At 45.8% G+C, this 20,000-nt stretch overlaps 2 protein-coding genes across 2 annotated transcripts in view; one reads left to right on the top strand and one right to left on the bottom strand.

Moving 5' to 3' along the window:
- Nucleotides 1-1,605, bottom strand: part of bicdl1 (BICD family like cargo adaptor 1) — a 44,386-nt gene extending 42,781 nt beyond the window's left edge. The window contains exon 1 of the mRNA XM_062543517.1: nt 1,174-1,605. Coding sequence (XP_062399501.1) covers nt 1,174-1,605 — 432 coding nt within the window. The remainder of the gene's footprint in view (nt 1-1,173) is intronic.
- A 15,982-nt stretch (nt 1,606-17,587) lies between these two features.
- LOC134089167 (citron Rho-interacting kinase) overlaps nt 17,588-20,000 on the top strand; it is a 79,388-nt gene continuing 76,975 nt past the window's right edge. The window contains exon 1 of the mRNA XM_062543516.1: nt 17,588-17,875. The gene's annotated coding sequence lies outside the window, so the exon portion shown is untranslated. The remainder of the gene's footprint in view (nt 17,876-20,000) is intronic.

Here is a 20,000-nt window from a genome sequence, read left to right as displayed (position 1 = left end):
GTGTGTGTGTGAGGGTAACTCATCTATATGCCAGAGCAAGCAGCCGAGCCAGAGACTAGTCAGACCAGTCAGTCCGTTTCGCTGGACACTGTCCAGGAGCCAGTCACTGACCTGGGTCTGGCTAACAGCATTAGCTTCACTGGCCTGGCTCGGACTAACGGCATTAGCTCCGCTCACAGCCTCCACGAAAAGACAATTACAAGCCATATGGGGCTGGTAGGCATGGCGGGTAGGTGCCTGGGTGTCTGGTGAGGACACTCCCCGGTCATCCCTGACATGCACTAGCTACTAGCTCTGGCCCAGATCTGGCCAGAGTCTGGCCCTGATCCGGCTCTGCTCTGGCTATGCTCCAGAGACAGGATGCTAACGGGCTCCCTACCACCACTGATCCCCTCTCTGTGCTGTAAGCCTGGGCAGCAGCAGATGTGTCCAGAGTATGGGCTGGGGAGCACGGAGGAGGATTAGCCTTTGTGTGAGAGGAGAAGAGAGGAGGAGAGGAGGGAAGAAGAGAGGAGAGGAGAGGAGAAGAGGACAGGGGAGGAGAGGAGCAGAGTGGAGAGGAGAGATGAGAACATGAGAAGAGTGGAGAGGAGAAAAGAGGAGATGGGGGAAGAGGAGAGGAGAGAGGACAACATGTGCTGGCTGTGTCAGGGCCTTGTTATTCAACAGGGTGGAAGTGTGGCTAAATGAGCAGCTAGCCAGCAAGGGCAAGAGGCTCCTTACAACAGTGGGTGTACATATTCCATCTAAATATTCCTGGATGCTTAGTTACTTTACTTGAATTAGTTTGGAGTTCAAATAAAAGTTGAATTAGTTTTACAGTAGCCTAATCTAAGGACTAACTTGAGCCTAACATCACAATCCATTTCGTCACGTAAACAACCACAAATGTGCATGAGTCATGCAGGTTGATTGCGCTAAATACATCGACGGGCTGACTCCTGTCTTCTTTATGTTACCCGTTACATGAAACAGGGAAAAGCGCTTTTGATTTCTACAGGAACACTATGCTCGCCTGAGTATACAGAGGAAATAGTGAGTGCAGCTAGAGTAACAAACAGGCAAGTTACACCTCATGGAGAGCGTAACAGTTGTTGTTTACATGGTAGCCTACTCTGTGGCTGTTCGGTGTCATGGTAAGTGCATGGTCGAGAGCACGCAACTGGACCTCACCTCCAGCTTCTCGTTGAGATCTTTGTTCATTTTCTCGTATTGCTTAGTAAGGTCCTGGTTTCGCTCGAGAAGAGCCTTCCCGAGCTTAGCAGCAAGAACCAAGTCCTTCTCCTTCTGCCGGAAGAGCGACAATAAGTCTGTGTCCTGTCCACTGACAGGCGTCTCCAGGACGGTCAGTTCGGAATCCTCCACCCGTTCTCCCGTCAGCATGGCGAGCTCCTCTTCCAGCGCCATGCCGAGACCCCCAGGGCCGGTGCCTAGCAGCGTGTGATCCGGATACCCTTCCGTTTCTTGAGGCATGCTGCTGCTGCCGCCGCCGCCGCCGCTGCCGCTGCTGGGGTCCAGCGTTTCCTCTATACGGTCGCTGTCCAGCTCTGGTGGTGCTGAAATCGGGGCCGAAGACGTGTGGAGGTCTATGCAAAAAGCAGACATTGCCACTCGGCGGATACAAATGAGACGGACTGGTTTAAATCCACTGGCCCCGCTTTCTCGATGGGTCTATGTGACCTGGTCCTCGTGTTACCTTATTTATCGCCATGGAGAGAGATATTCGGTCAAACATACAATATATCCTCAGGTACGACTAACGATCCACTATTACACAACCTGCTGCGCGAATCTCGACCGTCACCAGCAAAATATCTTTCACCTGAACTCCTTTCCCTTGAAGATTATCCTGATCTGCCTTGCCTGTTAATCCAGGGAAACGTAGACGTCTCTGATGCAGCTAATAATCGCTTTGTCGTTTAGCAAAAAAGAAAAAAAGAAAAAAAGAAAAAAAAAAGAATAGGTCCCACCGGCGGCGTCCTTTCTATTCATTAACCTCCTTGATGAACGCTCACCAGTGGTCGGTGTGTCCACCCCAAAGCGCCGGGGTCCCAAGTCCCCATTCTTCTCGCTCTTTATACCGGAGGCATTTTGCAGATCGCCGGCCCTAGACAGAAATACCGAGATTCCTCTCAATCCGTTCGCGAGCTCGACCACCCCACCTCCTCTCGTTTCCCTGGTCGCGCCCGTCGTAGTCTACGTCAGAACAGCTACCTGTTAACGTTCGCCTCTCATTGGTCGGAAATGATAACGCCATATGTTATTGCTGCACTACATACTTGACGTGGAAGTGTTATTATTCACTTTAAGGACAGAAATACTGCGCGCGCGCCAGCACATGGCTGCATGGCGCGAAGAGACATTTTAAAATGGGTGTGAATGGTGGAGCTAAAACATACTGTGATATCCGTTCAGGTATAGCCTTTTTCAGACATACTACATACACACACGTGTGCAAATTCTCATGTTCCATCATTGTTTTTGATGTCAGAGCTTGACCTGACCCCATTCCAGCACAGCGGGAGTTCTCACTCGAAAACAACAAACACATCTCTCACATCTCTCTCTCTCGCTCACACACACACACGCACGCACACACACACACACACACACACACGCTCACGCGTGGGATTAAAGAGACCCTCTAATCTCCACGGTTTGGAATATCCCCTCTCATTCCGATAGACGTTGGAGAGCAGCGCACTATTTCAGTGGCCACTGGTGACAAGGATCAGACCGCCGTCATATCTGCTATATCAGGGCTAAAAGAGGCTTACGGATCCTTGCCCAGCCCAGGTCCCAGCGCATCGCTGCTCTCTGAAGCCCTGTTGCCAACGCCTTCACTAATCTCAGCATCCAACGCGTCCAATCACGTGCTGTTCCACCGAATACTCAAATGTTTGTGTCTCCCCGGGGAGCTTGTGTACAAGTAGAACATCTGCCCTGCTGCGCGTTGTTTATTGTTGTTTACGTTGAAATTGTATGGGGGTACAGTCCGACTGTTAGCAACATGCATGGCTTTGTGTGCTCATTACACGGGTGAATGCGGTAGAGAGGAGAATAACGGATGCGGATGAAAAACAGACAATTGTCTTTCTGTAAAGTATGCCACGACGGATGTAGGTCACACGGGGAGCGCGCGCTTGAGGTTGGGCTCGCTCGGGCGCTCGGGACAGCCCAGGAAGAGCACGAGCGCTCTGATTTACCGCCAGAATCTCGCTGAACACTTTAATCTGCGTCAGTTACGAGCAGCTGGGCTTTCCTGGTAATTGGAGGCAGAAATTGCGTTTTTTACATATGAAACAATATGCGTTTGCAATGGATTAAAATAGTTTTTTGTTTGTTTGTTTTTAAACAACAACAACAACAACAACAACAAACATATAGTCTCCCTCAGGAATTCAGTAGCCTGTGTAAAGTAATGTCAGTGGAGCAATAGCCAAGCAGTTTGATGAGATTGAAGCATTTTGACTCATCACATTATATCAATTTAATACCAGTCTTTGCTAAATAATAACAATATAAAAACACATACTATCAATAGCCTTATACAATTTCCAAAAGAGTAATCAATATAGACCTACAGCAGCATTCCACGCAAATGTTGTGAAATATCCCAATGACATGTTATAACAGTCAATTTATATCCACGTAGCCTCGGCATTGTGATCTTTGAGGTTAATTACTGTATTTTGTAATTTACCTCAACAATAACCCCTTCTGTCTTATATTTTGATAGAAAATAAGGGGGTTACTGTTGTTATTGGTTCGTATTGAGTATATCCCAAACATCTACTGTATTGCGGCAGCCTCTCTCCTTGGTCCGCCGGTCCCCTTGCTCCGGAAATCGTTTAAAGCTCAGCGTTATCGAGGATGTCTCATTCATCTAATTGCAACCAGAGGGGGACGAGGAGCGAGCTAAAGAGGTGGAAGGGCCTACATATTTGTGCTATAATTGGTCCAAACGGCCAAGGTGAAAAGTTCAATGATCATGAACTATGATGCAAACTTTATTTATTTATTTATTTTTAAAAAAGTTGATGCCTGTTTTGTTCACGTAGGCCTATTGTGTTTAATTAAGTATTCAATCCTGTCTCGAGAACTATCTAACATTACCTCATTACCAGGCTCAATAAGTTGGAACAGTCCATGATGATATGATATTTGTAGGGTTATAAGTTATGATCTGCCATTTGCGTGTAAACGTGATGAGTGTGTGAGAAGAACACCTGACTTGCCATATCTGCCTCTCCTTTATTCCTCCATCCTCCTATCCTTCCTTCCTCCTTTACTTCACAAAATGAATAAGAAAGAAGGGATATGACAGGAGGAAGGAAGAAAGGAAGGGAGAGGGGGAATGGAGGAATAGAGAAATGATCTGCATTCATAGTCTGACCGACTTTTATAAGTTGTTCTCTGTTAGATGAATTACTGTAGCCTGTTGTTTTCATTTACTTTGGGCACAAACACTTTGGATAAAGACGTTTGCCAAATCCCATAACCATAATCATAATCATAGAGCCACTAACAGACGCGCTTGATTTTGTTGGAGCCTGGATAGCCTACATGGAGGTGCGTTCCTTCCATCTGGGAATATGTGTTCCCCGACTGCATCGTTCAAGTGCTTTGCCTCCGGAATGTGCGAAAAACATGGATGCCACAACAAAGGTAAAACATGCTCACAAGTCTTAAATAAACAAATGTATCTGCGTAGAGATGTGCTGTAAGACGCCAAGTGACGCTAAGAGTCCACGTGACAAAACGGCAAATTACCAAATTCACATTCAAATTGTTGTAACTAATGAACTACAACGTGACGATCAAAGTGATGACGAACCCTCAACTGGACAACTCTGTCAGCAAAATCCGCCCCCAGTTTTCCCACCTCTCATTCCCACGTGATGTGACATGAATGCTTTTGTTTTCACCGGGAACATTTTTTTTCCCATGCCCATGAACGCACCGAAAGTTCGGGAACAGTAGCAAAAGAGGATAGACACTGCACTCTAGTGGTAAATCGATGTAGCGCAATGTTAAAGTGCAGGGTGCAAATGCGGCAAAAAAATAAAAGAAAAATAACCTTTTTTTTTAGTGTCGCTTCAGCCGGCACTGGTTCTGATTTGGTTCTCATTCTAGAGGACTTTTAAGTTAACATAATGTTTATAATGGTTCTCCATAAAGTTGATGGAGAAAAAGTCCCATCCCTTGCAACTCCCCCCGATGCAGATTCATTTTACAGTAAGGTGTGGCATCGCAATCACACCTCACCTCTTCACGCATTATTTAAATGTCAATCACCTTAAAAATCAGTACAAAGCCTCTCCTTTGCATGCTGTTTACTGCAGCATTTATAACTAAACATCAGCAACACACTGCCTTTAGGTTAGAAATACATTTGTGCTAAACTTGATGTAGCAGTTAGTCAGGGATGGGACTTTTTCTCCATCAACTTTATGGAGAAGCATTATAAACATTATGTTAACTTAAATGTAGTCCATCCCCTCTCTCTCTCTCTCACACACACACACACACACACACACACACACACACACAAACACGTGGACATACAAACCCATGCATATTCTCACCATATCTCTTTCACACACACACACACACACACACACACACACACACACACACACACATATGTGGACTGGACATACAAACCTATACATATTCTCCATCTCTCTCTCTCCTCTCTCTCTCTCTCTCTCTCTCTCTCTCACACACACACACACACACACACACATACATACAAATCTATACATATTCTCTCTCTCTCTCTCTCTCTCTCGCACACACACAAACACACACACACACACACACACACACACACACACACACGTGGACACACAAACCCATGGATATTCTCTCCATCTCTCTCTCCCTCTCCTCCTGCTCCTCCACATCTCTTTATTTCCTCTGATTTCACAGCTGGCTGAGGGAGATTCTGTCACCTGCTCACATGGCAACCGTGCATGCAGATCCTTCCATATGTCACCGCGTGGGTTGAGCTTTACACTCACATAACATACATACACACCCACATAACATACATACATACACACACAACATACATACATACGCACACACATAGTACATACACACACATAACATACATACATACGCACACACATAACATACATACACACACATAACATAAATACACATAACATACACACATACATACTCACATAACATACACACACACACACACACACACACACACACACACACACACACACACACACACACACATAACATACATACACACAGAACATACATACACACACATACTGTACACATACCTCTGGTAGTAGCACTAATTGTTGTAGTATTTTTTTAATACTAATACTTTTATTAAGGTCTCCCCTCCATATAGTAACTATTGTCACCTCTGCATGAATGCTTTTCCTCATTTTGTAAGTTGCTTAATGTCTACTAAAGTACATGTAAAGACACATACAATCATGAATAATGTAAACCTATACAATGCATAATGTATACATCCTCCGCTTCCTCCTCTTTGCCAATGGATTACCTGTGTTCAACAGCCCTATGCTACTAGCAGCAGACCAGCCACCTCATCAGCAGTCATTTCCAGTCATTTCCAACGGTTCATGTCTCTATGAGTCTGTGGCCGAGTCCAGAGCATTGTGTGTTTGGGGTAATCATCTCTGTTGCGTTCGCCCAGCACTTATGTAACACGTCCATTGCCTTAGTCATTGTTCTGACCTGTGCTATCTCTCTCTCTCTCTCTAGACTCCTCTCCTTTCATTTCCAGCAAATAAGTGGTCTCCCTCGCTCTTACGCAACACCCACTTTTTCTGAAATGAGGACAACTCTGCTGTTTGACTACACTGTTCTTCCCTGAGAACTTAGGGGTCTTATGTAAGCCCTCAACAAGCCTGTGTGTCATGACCATAGCGTCCTCTAGAGGGTGCTGTGTCCCCTGCCAAACAAACACACGTATGGGAGCTCTGTTCTGCCTGTCAGGGGCGCCGCCAGGGGGGGAAAGGTTAGGACGATTCTAAGGGCCCAGCACTGACAGGGGGCCCTTTGAGGGCTATCAATAATAATTTAATAGTATTGTCATGTGTAGGATTTTTGAATAAATGTTTCAATTGATTTGTTTAAATAAGGAAATTATATATGGTTTTACAAGTCAACTACTATTTTCACTGTAGGAACAGAATCGAAAGCGATTTCGAACACCCCTATTGTGGACTGTACCATTTTCAACCACCGTGGCGCTAGAACGGAGATAGAAAACGACTTCAGCAGTGTCAACATTGAGTGACAAAACGCTAGGTAAATTCCTCCAGTAGGCTAAATTCGTTTTGCTGCTGCTGGGTAAATGTATCTTGCTAGCAGACGTCTAGCTCGTTGAAAATCATGTAATCAAGTCATTACAACCGGCATTTATTAACGTTTTTACCCCCCACCCCCATGTAATTCGAACTATGAGCAGCAGGCTATCCTACCCATAGACATATATACATCTATGATCCTACCCCCCAATTCGCACTCTGCATAGGTGCGTGCATTTTAGAAGTTGCCAAGTAAATTATGAAGTCTGGATATCACAAACGCAAGCAGAAGCAGAGAGCTAAGAGGGAGAAAAAAGGTCACTCGGTTTTTCCCAAAAGAAAGGTAATTCACTGACACTGGATGCCATGACACAACACACTAGCTTGCTAGCTGATGATTTCGTTTAGGCTAAACCTATATCAAAACAACAATTTTCAGTAGCCTATAGGCTAAGAAGTGCAGTTATTTCATTTAAACACTCCACGTTCATTGCCATGGGAGAATAGATGAATGTAATGTAGAAGGTCTGTAGGCTAAGTGTAATTTACAGTAGTCTGTAACTGGATGAACTTGAGCAATAAACTAGGCTATGCAAGATAAAATATTAGCCTACACGACTGCTGGTGCTAAGAACTGGTTTCTTAAAGGGATAATCCGGAGTGAAATGCACTTTAGATCAATTTTTCGGACTATTGGGAGTACATACGTTGAGTTGACACCAAAATCATGTCATTCGGATGTATTTTGAGAAAGTTCGAGTTCACCGTTTTTAGCCAAAACTCGTTAGCCTGTAAGTGACCGGGGCAGGTCCTTTCGCCACTACAAAACGCTATTTTTATACCTCTTCTACTGTTCCAAACAACACTACACTTACGTGGTAGTGAGTATAGGGTCCCTAAAGCCAAACCGAAGTATCCCCACGTCTTTATGTGGTCGGATAGAGAGTCCAAAATGAATTTAATCGAGTCAGTACCTTTCCGGAAATGTTAGTAAAGTGTTGTTGAAGCGTTGCGCAGCTGCCGCCGCGACATTTCCGGAAGGTACTGACTCGATTAAATTCATTCTGGACTCTCTATCCGACCACATAAAGACGTGGGGATACTTCGGTTTGGCTTTAGGGACCCTCTACTCACTACCACGTAAGTGTAGTGTTGTTTGGAACAGTAGAAGAGGTATAAAAATAGCGTTTTGTAGTGGCGAAAGGACCTGCCCCGGTCACTTCCAGGCTAACGAGTTTTGGCTAAAAACGGTGAACTCGAACTTTCTCAAAATACATCCGAATGACATGATTTTGGTGTCAACTCAACGTATGTAGCCTACTCCCAATAGTCCGAAAAATTGATCTAAAGTGCATTTCACTCCGGATTATCCCTTTAACTAATGAGGTGCCCTCAACATACTACAGATTCATCCTCAGGAATAGGACCCCAGCCCTCATATCAACCCAAATCCCAATTGAAGGAGGAGGTGAACAATACAATACAATAATTAACTAGCCTAGTTATTCATCAAGGCAAACATTTGATCACATACAGTAAGTCTATAAAGACAACAATTGGAATAGCCTACATGATTGACACCCTGATGATGTTTGCTGGAGAGCTCTGAAGTATCCCCAATGTGCATACAGAATGTTATAAATCCATATAAAGTGATGCATGCAATTTCTCTCAACACATGAACATTTGGCTTGAAAGAACTGCATAGTGGCCTAACAATATTTGCTCATAAAAGAAAATCGATATATTCCATAATATGTACCATGGCATTTTCATTTTAAGGCAACAGTCTATTCAGTGTGATTCAGACAGTTGTGCATTTTTTTAATTAATAAAAATAATAATTATATATATAATATATATACAATGGGGAGAACATGTATTTGATAGGCTACCATGCTAAAGTTGCCTAAAAAGAGGAATATGAAATCATCATTTGACAATTGATCTTTATGCCTTAAAGGAGTCATAGAACGCATTTTTTGACCATTACAAATTGATCTTTGAGCCTAAATAATGTCATATGTAAATTTGTGGGGCTGAAAACGCCCCAGGAGCACTGCTAGATCGCCTAATACAAGGTCATAAATAAGCCTTGCAATGAAACAGTTTGTTTTTCCCGCCCACTCAGCAAGTTCATGAATATTCAAATCAGATGCGCGCTGATTGGTCTATTGGCCGATATGTCCTGAAAGTTGATTGGCTCAATCCACCGGTCTGAAGCTAGAGCAAAGTGAAACTACGTTTACTGCTGGTAAATAAAGCCTTTGATAAAGCTATCAACAATGGATTTAATAAGGAATACAGCCGTACATGTATAAACCGAGTCAGAAGAAGGTTCTGACGAAGATGAAGTGCAGCAGATTCCCCAACAGAATGAATGTGTTAGATTGGTAAATTTTATCAGTACATTTCTTAGTATTAACTCTCCAAAGTTAGCTGTAATAACGCTAGCATTACAACGTCTCTGCCATAGACCACATATCTAGATACTAGCATCGTAAGAGCAGTTTAACAAGAATTATTAATCGAAGGTATGCAAATGAGAGGGGGTGTATCTAAAGGGGGATGGGCGCCTATTACGTGTTATCTGAGCTCTGTTCAGATTGGAGCATTTCAACACGGCTGTTTCTATTTCCCAATTTGCATACGAAAGCAGGCGGGGGACGCGGTAAAGTCTTTGGTGTTGTCCTTTGGACACTGCTCGCAACCTAAATTCAACAGGAACAAGGTGAATGTGGTTTTGAATTCTAGGACTCCTTTAATGCCTTAATAAAAAAAAATGAGTCAAAATCAAATCGCTAAGGACACCAATTTTCTTTGTGATTGAAGAATGTAAATAAATAAATGTTCTTCCATAAATGCTAGGGGGAAGGAAGTATTTGACCCCTATGTTAAATTCCCATAGGAGCAGGAGGATTTTTTTTATATATGTTTTTATTTTTAAAGGCCAGCTATTTAATGGATCTAGGATATTACTGTATGCATCCATGATAAAGTTCCCTTGGCCTTTGGAATTAAAATAGCCCCACATCATCACATACCCTTCACCATAACTATAGATTGACATGGTGCTTTTTCCAGTAGGCCTATTAGCCTGTTTGATTTGCATTGAGCTCAATGAGCATCAAACAGGCTAATGATTGATTTTTACTCCTTTTTTTAATTAAGGCATTAGGATCAATTGTCAAATGATGATTTTATATTCCTCTTTTTAGGCAACTTTAGCATGGTATCAAATACATGTTCTCCCCATTTTATTTATATATATATATATATATATATATATATATATATATATTACTTTATTAATAATTATACTTTTTTTTTTTTTTGAAGGGGGGGGGGGGCCCTAAATCGAAATCTTTCATGGGGCCCAGAATTTCTGGCGGCGCCCCTGCTGCCTGTGCTGCTGTTCCCTTGCTGCATGGCTCTGCCCCTGACTTGAGCAGTCGGTGATATCATCTCTGTGCTGTTTGCTCAATTATCATCTCAAACATGATCAGCGCCGCACAGAAATGAGAAGGTGAATGAATCAGGCTGTGGGTGTCCTCACTTGGACAGGCTGGTCCAATCAGCCGTCATGATTCTCGCCAGGATCAAGGGCGTTTCTGCAAGTTGAAATTTCAGGCAAACACAACAGGAGAGAGGGGCATTAGGTCCTTCTCCAGAAAAAGACGCATATTTAAAGATTAGAGAATTTTGAAGATTTTAGAAGATTTTTTAGAAGATTTTGAGAATCATTTTAAAACGGGATAGATCCAGATATGTATCTCTGGGTGGGCATGTGTCCATCCAACATCAGCGAGGCATACCTCCACTATAGCTATATATCACTGGGTGGAGGCTGTCAGTGCAAAGAAATTGATGGAGCAGTTTCATGCCAATGGCTACTCCATATCAGAAGCATAGCATTCCTGCTGTAGTGCACTCACTCTCAGTACACACACACACACACACACACACACACACACACACACACACACACACACACACAGACACACTCACACACACAATGGCTACTCCACATCAGAGGCATAGCACTCACGCTGTAGTGTAGTGCACTCACTCTCAGTAGTACAGAAGAGCTGAGCCCAACCACTGCACACCTGAATGAGTCTAGTGATTGGTTGACACTCCCATGATGTCACATAGTGCAATGTGTGTTTAAATTTGGCAAGACGACCTGCTATCTATTTATGGAAAATGAGCAATGGAGAGATTACACAAACTGGGAGTGTGTGTGTGTGTGTGTGTGTGTGTGTGTGTGTTCGTGTGTTCTCCACCTACTCGCAGAACTGTCTCTTACTCACACACGTAGCGTCACATCTGCCTGTTCTGTAAACGCAAAGGTGATCTTTTGCTCTGGTTACATCAACATTCACAAGCACCTCATACCCTTCAGGAAAATCGGGAGCATTTAGTCTCCAAATGCAATATTGATGAGTGTATTACACATTCTGTACATCAGATGCACTGATTTGTATTCATTAGGCTAAAGCATTAATATTAAAGGCTGAATGTGCAAATGCATTTCCTCCTATACACTCTTAGAAAAAAGGTCCTAAATAGAACCAAAAATCATGCTTCATATATTGCACCCCTAAATGGTTCTTTAAACCATTTTGAAGGGTCCATCAAAGGAACCCCTAAGGGTTCTTTAAAGCCTGCATGGTTCTACTGTATATAGCACCCCAAGAACCCTTTTTTTAAGAGTGTAGAAGATAAGAACCGCAGTGAGCCTCTCGACACCAGTGTTGGACAGAAGTATTGCTCCTGGTCTGCTCTGAAGGCATCCCATCCCATGTGTGTGACATTAATCTGGGATAATGAAGCGAGCTAGCCGGGCTTGTGCAGTGAGCTGCATCTGAAGGCAGTGGTGATGACGAGGGACCTGCCACCTGCTGGGTCCAGCCACCGAGCCAGATGTGACACGTCCTCTCCCGCGTGCCGCTGTTGCCGTGGCCACTGAGTGGCACATCAAAGGAGGACTGCACCAGCAGTCCCGCAACCGCCGCGGCTATAGCTGCCACAGGAAGTGACATCACTTAGATCATGATCTGCGGTGGCTGAATTCCAGTTCAGACTTCACCTCTGCTAACAACCGCTACCGTCCCCATGACAACCATTGACACCAACATGAGTGTAACCTGCAGATCACCAGTGTAATGATGAGCGGGTCCAGGGGCAGACTGGAGACAGGGACTGGAGACAGGAAGTGGGAATTTGCTGTCATGTGTCCCGTCGATAAAGCGTGTTTTTCACACAAATCATTCATTTCAGTGTAAGATCTAAGACATAACCTGTAATGACCCTGGCGGGTCTCCCTTAGCTCCGCCCACGTGTGTGTCTGTGCTCTTTCTCCCTGTCTGTTTGTGGCAGGTGACCAGTGCCCAGGTGTGCCCAGGTGTGTGCAGGTGTGCATGATGGCCCTTGATGGCCCTTGGGGATAAGACACTTGCTCTCCCCATGCTGAGGGTTCTCTCTTGTTCTCTGTTTCACTGTACATCCTCTATAGGGAACCTAAGTGACGCGCCTCTACTTCCGGGCTATTGGACCTAACTCGCGAAAAAAAATGAATGGGAGTCAATGGAGAGATAATTATTATCTTTTGGTCCGAATTGTACTATGGATTTCACATATGATGTGTGAGAATTTAAAAGATAATTTTTCACGTCAATAAAGTACTGTTATTTAATAAACTTTAAAAGTTATGTTAGTTTTGTGCGAATCCGTCCATTGGACTACATCTCTCGTCTCAAACTATGCACGTCACCAACATTAAACGAGCGGCTCGCTAGTTAGCTAGTTGTTATGCTAGTTAGCGGTTACATCTTGCTGCCAACTATGTCACTTTACTGTAGTTTATGTACAGTCTATGGACGAATACAACTTATTTGGAGTGTTTAATGCTCTCACTCATGGTATTTTCACCGGCAAGGGGGGAAGTTCAGACTGCTGTTGCTGGTACCAGTGGAGCTGGCTGACTGCCTGTGAAGTGGGCTAACGTCACTAACGCGACTGATGTGTTGTAGTCGTTGGAATCAAGATATTTCACTCTGTTGTAATTCACTAGTTACGAAATGAACTGCAAATGTCTTTACATGAAAATGTGTCTTTAAAATTGACAAGCATCATATGTGTAATTCATGGCACAAGACGATCGGGACCAGAAAATAATTTACATTTCTCCATAGACTCTCATTCATTTTTTTTCCGATCTTAGGTCCAGTGGACCGACCGGAAGGGGCGGTCACTTAGGTTCCCTATATACTGACTGGTATCACACTTTTGGTTTACCTTTCACTGACATTCTTAAAATTCTTTATCATAATAAATATGTTTATAATCTGCGTGTTTCCATCGGTATCTTACACTGGGACACTTGCGCATGTATATGTATGCACCACAGACAGTGATGGGTTGGTGGGGTGTAGCTTGGTGTGGTGTAGCGTAATGTTGTTTAACATAGTGTGGTGTGGGGTGGTATGGTGTGGTGTGGTGTAGCGTGATCTGGTGTGGTGTGGTGTGATGTGTTGTGTTGTGATGTGGTGTGTGTGGTGGTGTGGTGTAGCGTGGGATGGTGTGGTGGCGATGTGGTGTGGTGTAGGGTGGTATGATGTGGTGTGGTGTAGTGTGGTGTGTGTTGGTGTGGTGTAGCGTGGTGTGGTGTAGCGTGGAGTGAGGTGGTAAGCCGTGGTGTGGTATGGTATAGCGTCGTGTGGCGTGGTGTGGTGTAGCGTGGTGTGGTGTGGTGTGGTGTGTGATGGTGTGTGTTGGTGTGGTGTAGCGTGGTATGATGTGGTGTGGCGTAGGGTGGAGTGAGGTGGTAAGGCGTGGTGTGGTATGGTGTAGCGTGGTGTGGCGTGGTGTGGTGTAGCGTGGTGTGGCGTGGTGTGGTGTAGCGTGGTGTGATGTGTGTGGTGTAATGTTGTGTGGTGACTGACAGGGATGCTGGAAGGCGATCTGATGGAGTTTGTTTTTGCTGGGACTGCGGAGGAAATCTCCTCCATCCTCCTCCTCCTCCCTTCCCTTCCCCCATGCGCTCCCAGCCACAGACACGGCCACACACACACACACACACACACAATGCCTTGTTGCTTGGTAACATCACTCGAATGCGGCTGTTATGAGCTCCCCGGCTTTGCCTCCGACGGTGTGGTCCTCTCCTCTCTCCCATGTTGATGTTACTCAACCACTTAGACCAGCCACAAAGCGCTCGCTTATTAGGGCCATTAGGAGCAGGGACCCTTCAAACGGCTGCATGGACGTAAATGTCATCACGTCGTCTCTTTACGGGCCACCCCCAGAGAGAGAGAGAGAGAAAGAAAGAATGACTGAGTGAATGAGTGGGAGAGAGGTACATTGAGAGAGAGAAATAAAAGGAAAGTAAGACAGAAAGATAAATGAAGAGAATGAGAAAGAGAGGAAGAGAAACCGAAAAGAGACAATGCAAAGGAGGATGAGAGAGTGAGAGAGTAACAGAGAGTGTTTCAGGAACATTGTGTGAGAGATCTAGGGAGAGAGTGAAAGGTATCAACATTTATTTATTTAACAGCGCAGTCAGAACACTGTAAATATGCCAGAGTTAGCCAAAGGGTCTCCCCCCCTTTAGAATAAAGGCAAAAGAAAACCATGAAATCCTGTCTGTGAGGGTACAAAGGGCTTTCCAGTCCCCTGGAAGAGGGTGTCAGTTGGGATGAGATTCAGGGGGTCAGTGCTAGCTCAAACGTAGCAGTGTGGTTCTCTGAGATAAGCCACCCGGCAACGCTGTAGCTTCTACTGCAAGATAAGCTGTGCATCTTTCACTTACAACGATGGAGAATAGCACATCATTAATGCTTTTCAACAGTAAGCAAAGTAAAGGATGATAGTCAGGAAGAAAGACATTTGGGGTCCTTAAGTTAAAGGAGAATTGCAGCGATTTGTATACATTGATCGTTGTTTCTCGAGGTCACAAAGTACTGTCGGCTCGAGGAAAAAAGCTAGAGCTGCCAGGCAGCTTCACGAGGGCCCTCGTCTTTCTGTTGCTTGCACTGATCTGCTATCCTGAGCGAGAGATTTGAAGCATGAACAGAATACCATATTTAACGGGTTCAGTGTGAACTGGGAGCGCTCCATGCTGTGGTAGAAAAAACTGTTTTGCAAATTAAATATGGACATGAAGGGAAGAGTTCTAGACAGCAGCAGGATGATGAAACATGAAACAAGAAATGCAACAAATGAGAATAAACTGTTTCCATCAGCGTTAATGTGGCTCAGGAGCTGGGTGAGCGTGCAGTAACCTGAAAAGTTGTGGGTTCAATTCCGGCCTCCACCATTGTGCCCTTGAGCAAGGCACTTAAAGGAGAAATCTGATGATTTTTCACAAAGGGCTCCGTTTCTCGAGGTCACCAAGTACTGTCGGTACGAAAACAGTTGGCTTTACCTTACTCTGGTTGCTAGGTAATGTTGAGTTAGAGCCTCCAGGCATCTATGGTGCTCCAGTAGACTCTGGGGGCAGGTCTGTGAGCCTCCATGTTCATGGCTCAAGAGTGGAGCAGGGGTAGGATCCGGAAAGGACCACGGGGTGGGAATCGAACCCGGGTCGCCAGCATGCGGTGCAGGTGCCCCAGCCAGTTGCGCCACGTCTGGGGCCAACTTGCAGCGAAACTTTGTGCACATCCCAAGTGCTGAACAAAAAGGTCAAAGTTTTTTGTGGAAAAAAGTTGGCAAACTCCTTGGTTTTTCTTTGATGTTCTTTGTTTTAGTTTATTTTTCTCATAAAGAACTTTTTTCCACTAAAACATACATGCAGAAATCTGGTACCTCTCCTGTCTGCCTCCTGCCAATCACCTCTCAACCCTCTCAGGGTGACTCAGAGCGTCAGTCTGACAGTGACGGCCGCCAGCGCCCACCAGTGACCAGCCTTCTGGTCAGTTCTCTCATGACTGCTAACGCTAATTAGCCGAGCTGGTGTGAAAACAATTAGCCTCAGATGAGATGACAGCTAGCGTTAGCATGCCCAAACTCAGCCGCCGGATGTCTGAAGCCTTATGGGCCATTAAACTTGAGTCAAACGCTAGGGTCATCATCAGGAGTCAGTGGCTGTTCACAGCCGATTGACCGTTTGACCATTTGACCGTGCGCACAATGCCTCTATGACACACTCTGTCAGTGTGTGTGTGTGTGTGTGCGCGTGCCTGTATGTGTGCGTGTTGAGTGTGTGTGTGTGTGTGTGTGTGTGTGCGTGTGTGTGTGTGCGTGCCTGCCTCTGTGTGTGTGTGTTTGTGTGTGTGTGTGCGTGCCTGCCTCTACGTGTGTGTGTTTGTGTGTGTGTGTGCCTGCATGCGTGTGTGTGTGTGTGTGTGTATGTGTGCGTGTGCGTGTGTGTATGCTCCAGGTGTGGGCTGACATCAAACAACACTCAGATTAACCTACAGGAAGAAGCGCTCTGGGCTATTAAGTCACTGATTGGTGATGAGGTCATCAGTGCGCTGCTGGAAGCCACTCAGCTGAGACACATTTCCTGGAGGAGTTAGAGAGAGCAGTGAGCATGCTAACCAAGGGAGAGAGGCTTTCAAATAGTAATCTGTGTGTGTGTGTGTGTGTGTCAAATTTTCAAATTTAAAGAGCTTTATTGGGATGGGCATTTTATGAACAGTGTTGCCAAAGCATAATGTCGTATTTAAAACCAAACTAAGAGTCTCTCCATCCTTTCTGCTAACTCCCCCATTCTTTCTGTCTGTCATTTAGAAAAGGTCGTTAGGAAACAGTGCTTTCAGGAGATGAGGCTCTGTCTCTCTGTCTGTGTGTGTGTGTGTGTGTGTGTGTGTGTGTGTGTGTGTGTGTGTGTGTGTGTGTGCGCGCCCGTGCACGCAGAGAGAAACTGGTGTGAGAGAGGAGTGGAGAGGAGAGTTTAGCCAGTGACTCAGAATGCCTATATTACTGTGATTAGCTGGAGCTACGGCAGAGCAGGCGGCGAATGTGTGAGTGAGAGAGAGAGAGAGAGAGAGAGAGAGAAAGAGAGGGAGATACAGGAGGAGAGAGAGAAAGAGAGAGAGAGGAAGAGACAGCAAAAGGGAGGTTGAGAGAGATTTATAGAAGGAGGGTGAGTGAGAGATAGAGAACGAGAGGAAGAGAGAGAGAGAGTGTGGGAGAGTGAGAGATTGAGAAGGAGGGAGGGGAGGGAGAGAGAGAGTGTGAGAGAAAGGGAGGGAGGGAGAGAGAGCTCAGCTGTGGTGTTTCTGAGTGTATTCCTGACTGTTCTACAGTAGAATGCAGTCTCCCCTCCTCTCCCTGCATTTTCTCATCCTCTCTTCCTCCTCCTCCTCCTTCTCTCTGTCCATCCCCCTTTCCCTGCGCTCCCCGGTTCTCGCTCGCGTTCTCACACTTCTGTTTTCCTCCTTCATCACTTCACCCTCTTCCCTCGCTCCCCGGGCTATGAGAATGACTCCTCCGACCACCAGGACCCCCAGGACCCAGCATGCCCTCCCGTGGCTGCCCAGGGACAGCCCTCGCTCTGGGGCTTCTCTCTCCAGGACCCTGCCCTTCTAGGCTGGCTCTCCCATACACATAGTTGTCAGGTAAGAGGGAGCGAGGCTGGCTGGTGTGTGAGCTGCCGTGTGTGTGTGTAGGGGGTTTTACAGTGTCGCTAGAGACGAGTAAAGTCACGCAGACTCTACAGTTGTATACTGTACACACACACCTGAGAGGATACTGTACTCTGTGTGCGCGCGCGCGTGTGTGTATGTATGTGTGTGTTTGTCTGAGAATGTTTTTACAGAACTTACTGTTTCTTGCTTTCCCCCTTTCTTTTCTTGTGTATGTACACGATTTACAAATGCATTAGGGAAGTGTGTGTGTGTGTGTGTGTGTGTGTGTGTGTGTGTGTGTGTGTGTGTGTGTGAGTGAGTGTGTAAGTGTGTGAGTGTGTCAGAGTTTCTGTATGACTATGAATGTAACAGCTACTGTATCAAGTGCCACGGCAAAGCCGGATTGTTTTGTAGCTTTTAGCGCGAGCGCGCGCGTGTCCATGGGAACTCGTTGACCTGCTTGTTCCGCGGTGTGTGTTGGCATGGCGTACGTGTGTGCAGGTGGCCGTGTTGGCACGGTGGCTGGCACCGGTTGGTGTGTGTGTGTGTGTGTGTGTGTGTGTGTGCCAGCGCAGGTGCCCGGGCGGGGAGTCACGACACGACGGCGCTCGCCACTGACTCGGCCTCCCGCACGCTGCTTTGTTTACGCCACGCAACTCTCACAGGACACGCTCCCTCTGCTCCTCCTGTCACTCTCTCCCTCTCTCTCTCTCTCTCTCTCTCTCTCTCTCTTCGTCTCCCTCTCTCTCTTCGTCTCCCTCTCTTTCTAATCTTTCTCCCTCTCTCTCTCTATGTCTCTCCCTTTCAATCTCTTCCTCTCTCTTTCCCTCTCTCTCTTTCTTTCAATCTCTTCATCTCTCTCTCTCTCTTTCTTTCAATCTCTTCATATTTCTCTCTCTCCCTTTCTTTCAATCTCTTCATTTCTCTCTCTCTCGCTACCTCTCTTTCTTTCTTTCTTTCTTACATTCAATCTCTCCCCTCTCTCTCTCTCTGCCTCCCTATCAATCTCTTTCTTCCTTTCAATCTCTTCATTTCTCTCTCTCGCTCTCTCGTTCAATCTCTGTCTTTCAATCTCATCCTCTCTCTCTCTTTCAATCTCTTTCTTGCTCATCTCTCTCTCTGTCTCCTCATCTCTCTATTTTTTGTCTCTTCATCTCTTTCTTTCTTTGACAGTCACTCTTTCTCTCACCCATTTTGTTCAGTCGTCTCACCTCTCTCCCTCTGTGTCATCTGTCTTAGTCTTTGATCTCTCACACACTTATTGTTTCTATCTTTTTGTCTCTTTCTTCTTCCCCCCTCTATCCCTTTCTCCCCCTCTCTCTCTCTCTCTCCCTCTCTCTCCCTCCCTCTCTCCTTCCCTCTTTCCGTCATATAGACATTCTCTCCACTGTGCACAGTGACTGAGGGAGGACTTTTTTAAGAGGCAGTTTTGCTTCTGTGCATTTTTGCCCTGCGTGCTGTCAGAAGGGGATTGTGAGCTGTTGGGTACTTGCTGAGTGGACGGTGGGCGATGTTGAGACTGTGTGGCTTAAGTTGTTTACACTCCGATTTGTGCGGTGGGGATTTGTGCAGTGCTTTATATAGACACACTGGATGTATGGACTGCGGTTCAGATCCAGGGGGAGTCTGCTGGACCAGCACCTTCATGTCCATCAAGTTAGAACCGGATCAGCACCAGATTAGTCCAGGACTTCTTCTACTCTACTCCTCTCCTCTCTACTCCTCTCCTCCCCTTCTCTTCTCTCCTCTCCTCTCTACTCCTCTCCTCCCCTTCTCTTCTCTCCTCTCCTCTGCTTCTCCTCCCCTTCTCTCCTCTCCTCTACTTCTCCTCTCCTCCCCTTCTCTTCTCTCCTCTCCTTCTCCTCTCCTCCCCTCTCTACTCCTCTCCTCTCCTCCCCCTCTCCTCTTCTCTCCTCTTCTCTCCTCTCCTCCCCCTCTCCTCTCCTTCTCTCCTCACTACTCCTCTCCTCTTCTCCCCTCTCTCCTCTCCTCTACTCCTCTCCTCCCTCTCCTCTTCTCCCCCTCTCCTCTCCTCTCTTCTCTCCTCCTCTCCTCTTGTCTCCTCTTATCAGCTCTCTTCTCCCATCTGTCCACTTCTCTCCTCCTCTCCTCTCTT

The sequence above is a fragment of the Sardina pilchardus genome, chromosome 8, assembly GCF_963854185.1.
Source record: "Sardina pilchardus chromosome 8, fSarPil1.1, whole genome shotgun sequence".
Classification (NCBI taxonomy): domain Eukaryota; kingdom Metazoa; phylum Chordata; class Actinopteri; order Clupeiformes; family Clupeidae; genus Sardina; species Sardina pilchardus.
Note: the sequence above shows the minus strand (reverse complement) of the source record. Positions and strands in the feature narration are given on the sequence as shown.